The sequence below is a fragment of the Panulirus ornatus genome, chromosome 9, assembly GCF_036320965.1.
Source record: "Panulirus ornatus isolate Po-2019 chromosome 9, ASM3632096v1, whole genome shotgun sequence".
Classification (NCBI taxonomy): Eukaryota; Metazoa; Arthropoda; class Malacostraca; order Decapoda; family Palinuridae; genus Panulirus; species Panulirus ornatus.
The window spans coordinates 2,842,866-2,859,239 of record NC_092232.1 but is presented as its reverse complement, the minus strand read 5'-3'; the positions used below and the strand labels follow the sequence as shown (position 1 = coordinate 2,859,239).

The 16,374-nt window shown below is 40.9% G+C and overlaps 1 protein-coding gene across 1 annotated transcript in view; it reads left to right on the top strand.

The window, feature by feature from the left end:
- Nucleotides 1-16,374, top strand: part of LOC139750161 (MAM and LDL-receptor class A domain-containing protein 1-like) — a 212,290-nt gene that overhangs the window by 148,171 nt on the left and 47,745 nt on the right. Inside the window, exon 50 of the mRNA XM_071664505.1 lies at nt 3,795-3,933. Coding sequence (XP_071520606.1) covers nt 3,795-3,933 — 139 coding nt within the window. The remainder of the gene's footprint in view (nt 1-3,794; nt 3,934-16,374) is intronic.

Below are 16,374 nucleotides of genomic sequence, written 5' to 3'. Positions count from 1 at the left end.
CATCTCCCACTCAATTGCATTTTTTCCCTGCAAAAATCGTCCAAATGCCTCTCTCTTCTCTTTCACTAATACTCTTACTTCTTCATCCCACCACTCACTACCCTTTCTAATCAACCCACCTCCCACTCTTCTCATGCCACAAGCATCCTTTGCGCAATCCATCACTGATTCCCTAAATACATCCCATTCCTCCCCCACTCCCCTTACTTCCATTGTTCTCACCTTTTTCCATTCTGTACTCAGTCTCTCCTGGTACTTCCTCACACAGGTCTCCTTCTCAAGCTCACTTACTCTCACCACCCTCTTCACCCCAACATTCACTCTTCTTTTCTGAAAACCCATACAAATCTTCACCTTAGCCTCCACAAGATAATGATCAGACATCCCTCCAGTTACATCTCTCAGCACATTAACATCCAAAAGTCTCTCTTTCGCACGCCTGTCAATTAACACGTAATCCAATAACGCTCTCTGGCCATCTCTCCTACTTACATAAGTATACTTATGTATATCTCGCTTTTTAAACCAGGTATTCCCAATCATCAGTCCTTTTTCAGCACATAAATCTACAAGCTCTTCACCATTTCCATTTACATCACTGAACACCCCATGTATACCAATTATTCCCTCAACTGCCACATTACTCACCTTTGCATTCAAATCACCCATCACTATGACCCGGTCTCGTGCATCAAAACCGCTAACACACTCATTCAGCTGCTCCCAAAACACTTGCCTCTCATGATCTTTCTTCTCATGCCCAGGTGCATATGCACCAATAATCACCCACCTCTCTCCATCAACTTTCAGTTTTACCCATATTAATCGAGAATTTACTTTCTTACACTCTATCACATACTCCCACAACTCCTGTTTCAGGAGTATTGCTACTCCTTCCCTTGCTCTTGTCCTCTCACTAACCCCTGACTTTACTCCCCAGACATTCCCAAACCACTCTTCCCCTTTACCCTTGAGCTTCGTTTCACTCAGAGCCAAAACATCCAGGTTCCTTTCCTCAAACATACTACCTATCTCTCCTTTTTTCACATCTTGGTTACATCCACACACATTTAGGCACCCCACTCTGAGCCTTCGAGGAGGATGAGCACTCCCCGCGTGACTCCTTCTTCTGTTTCCCATTTTAGAAAGTTAATACAAGGAGGGGAGGATTTCTGGCCCCCCCGCTCCCGTCCCCTCTAGTCGCTTTCTACGACACGCGAGGAATACGTGGGAAGTATTCTTTCATCCATATCCCCAGGGATAATATACATATATATATACATATACACATACACACACATACAAATACATACGCACATATACACACACACACACATACATATATATACATATGAGAAATGTAAGAAACAATTTATATATATATATATATATATATATATATATATATATATATATATATATATATATATATATATATTTTCACTTTCCCGCTGTCTCCCGCGTTAGCGAGGTAGCGCAAGGAAACACGAAAGAATGGCCCAACCCACCCACATATACAATTATATACATACACGTCCACACATGCAAATATACATACCTATACATCTCAACGTATACATATATATATATATATACACACAAAGACATATACATATATACACATGTACATAATTCATACTGTCTGCCTTCATTCATTCCCATCGCCATATATATATATATATATATATATATATGTATATATATATATATATATATATATATATATATATATATATATATATATATATATATATATATATATATATATATATGTTATTTATCTATTCATTATGCTTTGACGCTGTCTCCCGCGTTAGCGCAAGGAAACAGACGAAAGAATGGCCCAACACATGCACATGTATATACATAAACGCGCCCACACGAACATATACATACCTATACATTTCAGCGTATACATACATATACATACACAAATATATACATGTATACATATGTACATATTCATACATACTGCCTTCATCCATTCTCGCCGCCACCCCATCACACATTAAATGACACCCCCGTACCCCCAACGCGAGCTAGGTAGTGCTAGGAAAAGACAACAAAGGCCACATTTGTTCTCACTCAGTCTCTAGATGTCATGTGTAATACACCGAAACCACAGCTCCTTTTTCACATCCAGGCCTCACAAAACTTTCCATGGTTTACCCCAGGCGCTTCACATGCCCTGGTTTAATCAATTGACAGCAAGTCTACCCCGGTATGCCACATCGTTCCAATTTACTCTATTCCTTGCACGCCTTTCACCCTACTTTATGTTCAGGCCCCGATCACTCAAAATCTTTTTCACTCCATCCTTCCACCTCCAGTTTGGTCTCCCATTTCTCGTTTCCTTCACCTCTGACACATATATCCTCTTAATTTTTCCTCACTCATTATCTCCATGTGACCTAACCATTTTAATACACCCTCTTCTGCTCTCTCATACACACTCTTTTTATTGCCACACATCTCTCTTACCCTTTCATTACTTACTCGATCAAACCACCTCACACCACATATTGTCCTCAAACATCTCATTTCTAACACATCCACCCTCCTACGCACAACTCTATCTATAGCCCATGCCTTACAACCATATAACATTGTTGAAATAACTATTCCTTCGAACATACCCATCTTTCCATCTTTGCTCTCGCCTTCCACACATTCTTCAACGCATCCAGAACTTTCCTCCCCTCCCCCACCCTGTGACTCACTTCCGCTTCCATGGTTGAATCCGCTGCCAAATCCACTCCCAGATATCTAAAACACTTCACTTCCTCCAGTTTTTCTCCATTCAAACTTACCTCCCAATTGACTTGTCTTTCAGCCCTACTGTACCTAATACCCTTGCTCTTATTCACATTTACTCTCGGTTTTCTTCCTTCTACTTTTATGCAGTTACTATTTATTTTACTGAAACTGTTTGCATTACTCAGTTATGTGCCACATCTGCTGTGCTGTACTAACTCTCCATGTGTTGAACTTTTAGAAATCTACTTAAAAAAAAAGATGGTGTATGTACTATCCGAGTTCATCACAATCCTCACTAAGTAAAGATTCTTTAATCTTTTTTGAACACCCACAATCCTACCACAATGTCTATACCCACACAAAACCTTACCACACAATTTTCATACACTCACAATACTACCTCACATTCTACCAGATGTCTGCAGTAATTCTTGCCATTGTGATTATGGTGTTCAATTTTTGCTTCTTGCCTCTCTGCCCGTGGTGCCATAGTCATTATCAAACACAAATTCTTTATCGATTCAGCTAACGTTTAGCTTCCTTTTTCCTCCATGTCTGTCACCACTCCACTCAAACTTCTTGGGTTATCATTGGTCAAGGGTCTCATCTCTCTCCTGATGCACTATTTGGTATGTAGTCTGTTTTACTCCATCTATTTGATTAACTTTTTATCCTGTGACGATAATGTCAGTCACGTCTTAACTCTGTTCTACCGTTCATTACTTCTTTAAAAGATTCTCTCCACCATCGTTGGACTTAACCTTCTCTCACCAGCAGGTCTCTCGTTATCATACACACCATAAGTGTCAACACTTGATATTTACCTCAATAGTGTTTTTATAGAAGAATTCTCATGAACCCTCCCCCCCTTCCCAACCTAAGATCTGTCATGACTATTTTCTACTACCTTACTTTTCGTTGTTTCATATTTGCCAAATAGTGTAAGTGTACCGTATTTTGTTGTCTATAATCTTTTCATCAGCACATTGATTATGTTGCTGGACTGATGACTAACCTGCTCACCTACCTTCCGGCAGACGTCTGGTTGGCAAGAAGCCTTCATTGGTATCAGCAGCTCCACCACCTTCATTGTCGAAATACGTGGCACTCAGACTGATGATGCCCTCGCTAACCTCGCTGTCGATGACATACTCTTCACTCCAACTACCTGTCCAGGTGCATAATACTCTTAAGATATGATTATTTAAACAATATATATATATATATATATATATATATATATATATATATATATATATATTTTTTTTTTTTTTTTTTTTTTTATACTTTGTCGCTGTCTCCCGCGTTTGCGAGGTAGCGCAAGGAAACAGACGAAAGAAATGGCCCAACCCCCCCCATACACATGTACATACACACGTCCACACACGCAAATATACATACCTACACAGCTTTCCATGGTTTACCCCAGACGCTTCACATGCCTTGATTCAATCCACTGACAGCACGTCAACCCCTGTATACCACATCGCTCCAATTCACTCTATTCCTTGCCCTCCTTTCACCCTCCTGCATGTTCAGGCCCCGATCACACAAAATCCTTTTCACTCCATCTTTCCACCTCCAATTTGGTCTCCCTCTTCTCCTCGTTCCCTCCACCTCCGACACATATATCCTCTTGGTCAATCTTTCCTCACTCATTCTCTCCATGTGCCCAAACCATTTCAAAACACCCTCTTCTGCTCTCTCAACCACGCTCTTTTTATTTCCACACATCTCTCTTACCCTTACGTTACTTACTCGATCAAACCACCTCACACCACACATTGTCCTCAAACATCTCATTTCCAGCACATCCATCCTCCTACGCACAACTCTATCCATAGCCCACGCCTCGCAACCATACAACATTGTTGGAACTACTATTCCTTCAAACATACCCATTTTTGCTTTCCGGGATAATGTTCTCGACTTCCACACATTTTTCAAGGCTCCCAAAATTTTCGCCCCCTCCCCCACCCTATGATCCACTTCCGCTTCCATGGTTCCATCCGCTGACAGATCCACTCCCAGATATCTAAAACACTTCACTTCCTCCAGCCTCTCACCATTCAAACTCACCTCCCAATTGACTTGACCCTCAACCCTGCTGTACCTAATAACCTTGCTCTTATTGACATTTACTCTTAACTTTCTTCTTCCACACACTTTACCAAACTCCGTCACCAGCTTCTGCAGTTTCTCACATGAATCCGCCACCAGCGCTGTATCATCAGCGAACAACAACTGACTCACTTCCCAAGCTCTCTCATCCCCAACAGACTTCATACTTGCCCCTCTTTCCAAAACTCTTGCATTTACCTCCCTAACAACCCCATCCATAAACAAATTAAACAACTATGGAGACATCACACACCCCTGCCGCAAACCTACATTCACTGAGAACCAATCACTTTCCTCTCTTCCTACACGTACACATATATATATATATATATATATATATATATATATATATATATATATATATATATATATATATATATATATATATATATATATATTTTGTTTTGTCGCTGTCTCCCGCGTTAGCGAGGTAGCGCAAGGAAGCAGACGAAAGAGCGGCCCAACCCACCCACATATACATGTATATACATACACGTCCACACACGCAAATATTCATACCTATACATCTCAATGTATACATATATATACACACACAGAGACATATACATATATACACATGTACATAATTCATACTGTCTGCCTTTATTCATTCCCATCGCCACCTCGCCACACATGGAATAACAACCCCCTCCCCCCTCATGTGTACGAGGTAGCGCTAGGAAAAGACACCAAAGGCCCCATTCGTTCACACTCAGTCTCTAGCTGTCATGTGATAATACACCGAAACCACAGCTCCCTTTCCACATCCAGGCCCCACAGAACTTTCCATGGTTTACCCCAGACGCTTCACATGCCCTAGTTCAATCCATTGACAGCACGTCGACCCCGGAATACCACATCGTTCCAATTAACTCTATTCCTTGCACGCCTTTCACCCTCCTGCATGTTCAGGCCCCGATCACTCAAAATCTTTTTCACTCCATCTTTCCACCTCCAACTTGGTCTCCCACTTCTCCTCGTTCCCTCCACCTCTGACACATATATCCTCTTGGTCAATCTTTCCTCACTCATTCTCTCCATGTGACCAAACCATTTCAAAACACCCTCTTCTACTCTTTCAGCCACACTCTTTTTATTTCCACACGTTTTTCTTACCCACGAGCCATTTATATATATATATATATATATATATATATATATATATATATATATATATATCATTCATATTTATTATACTTTGAAGCTGGCTCCCGCGTTAGCGAGGTAGCGCAAGGAAACAGACGAAAGAATGGCCCAACCCACCCACATACACATGTATATACATACACGTCCACACACGCACATATACATACCTATACATCTCAACATATACATATATATACAAACACAGACATATACATATATATACATGTACATAATTCATACTGTCTGCTCTTATTCTTTCCCGTCGCCACCCCGCCACACATGAAATGACAACCCCCTCCCCCTGCATGTGCGCGAGGTATGACTAGGAAAAGACAACGAAGGTCACATTAGTTCACACACAGTCTCTAGCTGTCATGCATAATGCACCGAAACTACAGTTACCTTTCCACATCCAGGCGCCACAAACCTTTCCATGGTTTACCTTAGACGCTTCACATGCCCTGGTTCAATCCAGGACAGCACGTCGACCCCGGTATACCACATCGTTCCAATTAACTCTATTCCTTTGACGCCTTTCACACTCCTGCATGATCAGGCCCCGATCACTCAAAATCTTTTTCACTCTATGCTTCCACCTCCAATTTGGTGTCCCACTTCTCCTCGTTCCCTCCACCTCTGACACATATATCCTCTTTGTCAATCTTTTCTCACTCATTTTCTCCATGTGACCAAGCCATTTTAAAACACCCACTTCTGCTCTCTCAACCACACTACTTTCATTACCACACATCTCTATTACCCTTCCATTACTTACTCGATCAAACCGCCTCACACCACATATTGTCCTTGGTTTTTCCTCCAGTTTTTTCCCATTCCAACTTACCTCCCAATTGACCTGTCCCTCAACCCTACTGTACCTAATAACCTTGCTCTTATTCACATTTACTCTTAGCTTTCTTCTTTCACACACTTTACCAAACTCAGTCACCAGCTTCTGCAGTTTCTCACACGAATCAGCCACAAGCGCTGTATAATCAGCGAATAATAACTGACTCACTTCCCAAGCCCTCTCATCCACAACAGACTGCATACTTGCCCCCCCTCTCCAAAACTCTTGCATTCACCTCCCCAACAACCCCATCCATAAACAAATTAAACAACCATGGAGACATCACGCACCCCTGCCGCAAGCCAACATTCGCTGAGAACCAATCACTTTCCTCTCTTCCTACACGTACACAAGCCTTAAATCCTCGATAAAAACTTTTCAATGCTTCCAACAACTTGCCTCCCACACCATATATTCTTAATACTTTCCACAGAGCATCTCTATCAACTCTTATCATATGCCTTCTCCTCATCCATAAATCCTACATACAAATCCATTTGCTTTTCTAAGTTTTTCTCACATACATTCTTCAAAGCAAACACCTGATCCACACATCTTGTACCTCTTCCGAAGCCACACTGCTCTTCCCGAATCTCATGCTCTGTACATGCCTTCGCTCTCTCAATCAATCCCCTCCCATATAATTTCCCAGGAATACTCAACAAACTTATACTTCTGTAATTTAAGCACTCATCTTTATCCCCTTTGCCTTTGTACAATGGCACTATGCAAGCATTCCGCCTATCCTCAGGCACCTCAACATGAGACATGCATACATTAAATAACCTTTCCAACCAATCAACATCACAGTCACCCTCTTTTTTAATAAATTCCACTGCAATTCCATCGAAACCCGCTGCCTTGCCGGCTTTCATCTTCCGCAAAGCTTTTACTACCTCCTCTCTTTTTACCATATAATTCTCCCTCACCCTCTCACTTTGCAAACCACCTCGACCAAAAGACACCATATCTGCCACTCTATCATCAAACACATTCAACAGACCTTCAATATACTCACTCCATCTCCTTCTCACATCACCACTACTTGTTATCACCTCCCCCTTATCCCCCTTCACCGATGTTCTCATTTGTTCCCTTGTCTTACGCTCTTTATTTACCTCCTTCCAAAACATCTTTTTATCATCCCTAAAATTTAATGATACTGTTTCACCCCCCACTCTCATTTGCCCTCCTTTTCACCTCTTTCTCCTTTCTCTTGACGTCCAGCCTCTTTCTTTTATACATCTCCCAATCATTTGCATTTTTTCCCTGCAAAAATCGTCCAAATACCTCTCTCTTCTTTTTCACTAATAATCTTACTTCTTCATTCCACCACTCGCTACCCTTTCTAATCTGTTCACCTCCCGCGCTTCTCATGCAAGCCATCACTGCTACCCTAAATACATCCCATTCCTCCCACACTCCCCTTACGTCCTTTGTTCTTACCTTTTTCCATTCTGTACTCAGTCTCTCTTGGTACTTCCTCACACGTCTCATTCCCAAGCTCACTTGCTCTCACTTTGTCGCTGTTTCCCGCGTTTGCGAGGTAGCGCAAGGAAATAGACGAAAGAATGGCCCAACCCACCCACATACACATGTATATACATACACGTCCACACACGCACATATACATACCTATACATTTCAACGTATGTATATATATACATACACAGACATATACATATAAACACATGTACATAATTCATACTTGCGGCCTGTATACATTCCTGTCGCCACCCCGCCGCACATGAGATGACAACCCCCTCCCCACGCAAGCGCACGAGGTAGCGCTAGGAAAAAACAACGAAGGCCACATTCGTTCACTCTCAGTCTCTAGCTGCCATGTATAATGCACCGAAACCACAGTTTCCTTTCCACATCCAGGCCCCACGAAACTTTCCAATCTTGAGGATAGGGGAGAAAGAATGCTTCCCACGTATTCCCTGCGTGTAGTAGGAGGCGACTAAAAGGGGTGCGAGCGGAATGCTAGAAATCCTCCCTTCCTGTTATACTTGTCCAAAAGAAGGAGCAGAGATGCAGGCCAAGTGAGAATTTTCCCTCTGAGGCTCAGTCCTCTTAATGATACCTTGCTGACACAGGAAATGACGAATATATATATTCGTTGGGGATGAGAGAGCTTGGGAAGTGAGTCACTTGTTGTTCGCTGATGATACAGCGCTGGTGGCTGATTCATGTGAGAAACTGCAGAAGCTGGTGACTGAGTTTGGTAAAGTGTGTGAAAGAAGAAAGTTAAGAGTAAATGTGAATAAGAGCAAGGTTATTAGGTACAGTAGGGTTGAGGGTCAAGTCAATTGGGAGGTGAGTTTGAATGGAGAAAAACTGGAGGAAGTGAAGTGTTTTAGATATCTGGGAGTGGATCTGGCAGCGGATGGAACCATGGAAGCGGAAGTGGATCATAGGGTGGGGGAGGGGGCGAAAATTCTGGGAGCCTTGGAAAGCTAAAATGGGTATGTTTGAAGGAATAGTGGTTCCAACAATGTTGTATGGTTGCGAGGCGTGGGCTATGGATAGATTTGTGCGCAGGAGGATGGAGGTGCTGGAAATGAGATGTTTGAGGACAATGTGTGGTGTGAGGTGGTTTGATCGAGTGAGTAACGTAAGGGTAAGAGAGATGTGTGGAAATAAAAAGAGCGTGGTTGAGAGAGCAGAAGAGGGTGTTTTGAAATGGTTTGGGCACATGGAGAGAATGAGTGAGGAAAGATTGACCAAGAGGATATATGTGTCGGAGGTGGAGGGAACGAGGAGAAGAGGGAGACCAAATTGGAGGTGGAAAGATGGAGTAAAAAAGATTTTGTGTGATCGGGGCTTGAACATGCAGGAGGGTGAAAGGAGGGCAAGGAATAGAGTGAATTGGAGCGATGTGGTATACCGGGGTTGAGTGGGAGAAGTATAAAAGAAAGAGACAGGAGGTCAAGAGAAAGGTGCAAGAGGTGAAAAAAAGGGCAAATGAGAGTTGGGGTGAGAGACTATCAGTAAATTTTAGGGAGAATAAAAAGATGTTCTGGAAGGAGGTAAATAGGGTGCGTAAGACAAGGGAGCAAATGGGAACTTCAGTGAAGGGCGTAAATGGGGAGGTGATAACAAGTAGTGGTGATGTGAGAAGGAGATGGAATGAGTATTTTGAAGGTTTGTTGAATGTGTCTGATGACAGAGTGGCAGATATAGGGTGTTTGGGTCGAGGTGGTGTGCAAAGTGAGAGGGTTGGGGAAAATGATTTGGTAAACAGAGAAGAGGTAGTAAAAGCTTTGCGGAAGATGAAAGCCGGCAAGGCAGCAGGTTTGGATGGTATTGCAGTGGAATTTATTAAAAAAGGGGGTGACTGTATTGTTGACTGGTTGGTAAGGTTATTTAATGTATGTATGACTCATGGTGAGGTGCCTGAGGATTGGCGGAATGCGTGCATAGTGCCATTGTACAAAGGCAAAGGGGATAAGAGTGAGTGCTCAAATTACAGAGGTATAAGTTTGTTGAGTATTCCTGGTAAATTATATGGGAGGGTATTGATTGAGAGGGTGAAGGCATGTACAGAGCATCAGATTGGGGAAGAGCAGTGTGGTTTCAGAAGTGGTAGAGGATGTGTGGATCAGGTGTTTGCTTTGAAGAATGTATGTGAGAAATACTTAGAAAAGCAAATGGATTTGTATGTAGCATTTATGGATCTGGAGAAGGCATATGATAGAGTTGATAGAGATGCTCTGTGGAAGGTATTAAGAATATATGGTGTGGGGGCAAGTTGTTAGAAGCAGTGAAAAGTTTTTATCGAGGATGTAAGGCATGTGTACGTGTAGGAAGAGAGGAAAGTGATTGGTTCTCAGTGAATGTAGGTTTGCGGCAGGGGTGTGTGATGTCTCCATGGTTGTTTAATTTGTTTATGGATGGGGTTGTTAGGGAGGTAAATGCAAGAGTCTTGGAAAGAGGGGCAAGTATGAAGTCTGTTGGGGATGAGAGAGCTTGGGAAGTGAGTCAGTTGTTGTTCGCTGATGATACAGCGCTGGTGGCTGATTCATGTGTGAAACTGCAGAAGCTGGTGACTGAGTTTGGTAAAGTGTGTGGAAGAAGAAAGTTAAGAGTAAATGTGAATAAGAGCAAGGTTATTAGGTACAGTAGGGTTGAGGGTCAAGTCAATTGGGAGGTGAGTTTGAATGGAGAAAAACTGGAGGAAGTGAAGTGTTTTAGATATCTGGGAGTGGATCTGGCAGCGGATGGAACCATGGAAGCGGAAGTGGATCATAGGGTGGGGGAGGGGGCGAAAATTCTGGGGGCCTTGAAAAATGTGTGGAAGTCGAGAACATTATCTCGGAAAGCAAAAATGGGTATGTTTGAAGGAATAGTGGTTCCAACAATGTTGTATGGTTGCGAGGCGTGGGCTATGGATAGAGTTGTGCGCAGGAGGATGGATGTGCTGGAAATGAGATGTTTGAGGACAATGTGTGGTGTGAGGTGGTTTGATCGAGTGAGTAACGTAAGGGTAAGAGAGATGTGTGGAAATAAAAAGAGCGTGGTTGAGAGAGCAGAAGAGGGTGTTTTGAAGTGGTTTGGGCACATGGAGAGGATGAGTGAGGAAAGATTGACCAAGAGGATATATGTGTCGGAGGTGGAGGGAACAAGGAGAAGAGGGAGACCAAATTGGAGGTGGAAAGATGGAGTGAAAAAGATTTTGTGTGATCGTGGCCTGAACATGCAGGAGGGTGAAAGGAGGGCAAGGAATAGAGTGAATTGGAGCGATGTGGTATACCGGGGCTGACGTGCTGTCAGTGGATTGAATCAAGGCATGTGAAGCGTCTGGGGTAAACCATGGAAAGCTGTGTAGGTATGTATATTTGCGTGTGTGGACATATGTATATACATGTGTATGGGGGGGGGTTGGGCCATTTCTTTCGTCTGTTTCCTTGCGCTACCTCGCAAACGCGGGAGACAGCGACAAAGTATAAAAAAAAAAAAAAAAAATATATATATATATATATATATATATATATATATATATATATATATATATATATATATATATATATATATATATATATATCATACAAACTCCCAACAGCCAGGATCAGACCCGGGACCCCTGTGCAAGAGGTAGGAATGCTAACCGCTAGGTTATGGGCCCATAGCCTAGCGGTTAGCATTCCCGCCTCTTGCACAGGGGTCCCGGGTTTGATCCTGGCTGTTGGAGGTTTGTATGTTCTATTAAGGTGTGCGTTTCTATGCACTATGTTCGTGTATGTATGTATGTATATACATATATATTGGAAAGGATCACAGTTTTTCTGCGCGTGATCAAGTATATTCCTATGAGTACATGGGGAAAATGAAACACGATAAGTTTCCAAGTGCACTTTCGTGTAATAATCACATCATCAGAGGAAACACAAGAGAGATATATTACAGTCAGTTGATATACAACGAAGAGACGTAGCTAGGACACCATTTGGTAAACATGCGGTTGTCCAAGACAGACAACGAGCGTATACTAAACATATTATGTGGACAAGAAGGTGAATTGTTTACAAATTTTATCATCAATAAAGTTATCCAATTTGTATAAACCTTCACTCATATTAAGGCTATAATTCTTTGTGTATTTGATAACAGATTATTCATTGATATTTCTCGTGGTACTAGACTTAGAGTTAATAACTGAGATGGCATTGCTCCCGTCAATACAATGACCATAGTTTCTAACGTGATTAAACAAGGCATTTCATTCTTGTCCTGTTCTTGTACTATATTTATGTTGCTTAAGTCAAACAGAAAGATCCTTAACAGTCTGCTCATCATAAAACTTATCAAAATTTCTACATGGCACTTTATAGATGCACCCAGGAGATTTTTCAGGTGAGTTTCTAATTATGGTATTTTTTATAGTATCATTATTGCTGAAGGCAACATTCATATTAAAGGATTTAAGCAACATGGGAAGTAAAGTAAAATTACTATCAAAAGGGAGAACTAAAAGATTCTTGGTGTCAATGGGAGGTTTGGGCTCATCTCTATAAAATGATTTCTTTGCTAACTTAAGGGATTTATTAATGAAAGATCTAGGATACTTTAACTTAGATCCAATAGAATATATCTTCGCAAACTCATCATCAATAAACGCTGGACTGCAAAAACATGATGCTATAGGGAACATAGTTTGAAATGATGATAATTTAACTCTGTCATGATGAGTAATAATGGATATATGAGCATACATTGGTAGGTTTTCTGTATATGCTAAACTTAAACTTGTTTCCTTGCCTATGAATCATGCAATTTAAGGATGATAACATACCATTATTTTCATTTTCTACAGTTAATTTGACAGAAAGTACTAAATTGTTATGTAAGGGGAGAAATATTTGTAAATGTTCATTTGTTCTTCAGACACAAAGAACATCATCTACATACCAAAATCAAATTACATTAGAAGGAAATATATCCTTTAGTAATTCTGTTTAAAAAGATTTCCATATAAAGATTACTTTCATCTGTACTAAGTAATTTTTATATGGAATTTTTTGAAACAAGATTACTAAAGGATATCTTACCTTCTGGAGCAATTTGGTTTAGGTATGTAGATGATGTTCTTTGTGTTTGACAGCAAATGAAAATTTACAAACATTTCTCCCCTTACTTAACAATTTAGTACCTTCCACCAAATTTAGCGTAGAAAATGAAAATAATGGTATGTTACCATTTTTAGATTGCAAGATCCATTGGCAAGGAAACAAGTTTAAGTTTAGCATATACAGAAAACCTACCAATGTATGTTCATATATTCATTATTACTCATCTCAACATGACAGTTTAATTATCATCATTTCAATCTGTGTTCCTTGGGCATTACATATTAGTAGTCTAGAGTATATTGATAATGAGTTTGAGAGATATATTCTATTGGATCTAAGTCAAAGTACCCAAGATCTTTCATTGATAAATCCCTTAAGTTAGCAAAGAAATCATATTATAGAGTTGAGATTGAACCTCCCATTGACACCAAGAATCTTTTAGTTCTCCCTTTTGATAGTAATTCTACTTTACTTCCCATGTTGCTTATATCCTTTAATGTAAATGTTGCCTCCAGCAATAATAATGATACTATAAAGAATATCATAATTAGGAACTAACCAGAAAATTCTTCTGGGTGCATCTCTAAAGTGCCATGTAGAAATTGAAAGTTTTATGATGAGCAGACTGGTAAGGATCTTCCTGTTTGACTTAAGTAACATAGCTATAGTATAAGAACAGGACAAGAATGAAATGCCTTTTTTAATCACGTTAAAAACTATGATCATTGTACTGACGTGAGTAATGCCATCTCAGTTTTCAACTCTAACTCCAGTACCACGAGAAATATCAATGAATCATCTGATGTTGAATACACAAAGAAATATAGCCTTAATATTAGTTAAGGTCTATACAAATTGGATAAATTTCTTATTGATAAAATTTGTAAACAATTCACCTTCTTTCCCACATATGTTTATGATACGCTCGTTGTCTGTCTTGGACAATCGCATGTTTACCAAATGGCGTCCTAGCTACGTCTCTTCGTTGTATATCAACTGACTGTAACATTTCTCTCTTGTGTCTCCTCTGATGATATGATTATCACACGAAAGTGCACTTGGGAACTTATCGTGTTTCATTTTCCACGTGGACTCGTAGGAATATATATATATATATATATATATATATATATATATATATATATATATATATATATATATATATATATATATATATATATATATATATATATTCCCTGGGGATAGGGGAGAAAGAATACTTCCCATGTATTCCCTGCGTGTCGTAGAAGGCGACTAAAAGGGAAGGGAGCGGGGGGCTGGAAATCCTCCCCTCTCTTTTTTTTTTTTCTTTTTTTTTCCAAAAGAAGGAACAGAGAAGAGCGCCAGGTGAGGATATTCCCTCAAAGGCCCAGTCCTCTGTTCTTAACGCTACCTCGCTATCGCGGGAAATAGCGAATAGTATGAAAAAAAAAAAAAGATATATATATATATATATATATATATATATATATATATATATATATATATATGTATGTATATTTTGCTTTGTCGCTGTCTCCCGCGTTTGCGAGGTAGCGCAAGGAAACAGACGAAAGAAATGGCCCAACCCACCTCCATACACATGTATATACATACACGTCCACACACGCAAATATACATACCCATACATCTCAATGTACACATATATATACACACACAGATACATACATATATACACATGCACACAATTCACACTGCCTTTATTCATTCCCATCGCCACCTCGCCACACATGGAATAACATCCCCCTCCCCCCTCATGCGTGCGAGGAAGCGCAAGGAAAAGACAACAAAGGCCCCATTCGTTCACACTCAGTCTCTAGCTGTCATGTAATAATGCCCGAAACCACAGCTCCCTTTCCACATCCAGGCCCACAGAACTTTCCATGGTTTACCCCAGACGCTTCACATGCCCTGATTCAATCCATTGACAGCACGTCAACCCCGGTATACCACATCGATCCAATTCACTCTATTCCTTGCCCGCCTTTCACCCTCCTGCATGTTCAGGCCCCGATCACTCAAAATCTTTTTCACTCCATCTTTCCACCTCCAATTTGGTCTCCCACTTCTCCTCGTTCCCTCCACTTCTGACACATATATCCTCTTGGTCAATCTTTCCTCACTCATTCTCTCCATGTGCCCAAACCACTTCAAAACATCCTCTTCTGCTCTCTCAACCACGCTCTTTTTATTTCCACACATCTCTCTTACCCTCACCTTACTTACTCGATCAAACCACCTCACACCACAAACCACCTCACACCACATATCGACTTCCACACATTCTTCAAGGCTCCCAGGATTTTCGCCCCCTCCCCCACACTGTGATTCACTTCCGCTTCCATGGTTACATCCGCTGCCAGACCCACTTCCAGATATCTAAAACACTTTACTTCCTCCAGTTTTTCTCCATTCAAACTTACCTCCCAGTTGACTTGACCCTCAACCCTACTGTACCTAATAACCTTGCTCTTATTCACATTTACTCTTAACATTCTTCCTTCACACACTTTACCAAACTCAGTCACCAGCTTCTGCAGTTTCTCGCATGAATCAGCCACCAGCGCTGGATCATCAGCGAACAACAACTGACTCACTTCCCAAGCTCTCTCATCCACAACAGACCTCATACTTGGCCCTCTTTCCAAAACTCTTGCATTCACCTACCTAACAACCCCATCCATAGACAAATTAAACAACCATAGAGACATCACACACCCCTGCCGCAAACCTACATTCAATGAGAACCAATCACTTTCCTCTCTTCCTACACGTACACATGCCTTACATCCTCGATAAAAACTTTTCACTGCTTCTAACAACTTGCCTCCCACACCATATATTCTTAGTACCTTCCACAGAGCATCTCTATCAACTCTATCATATGCCTTCTCCAAATCCATAAATGCTACATACAAACCCATTTGC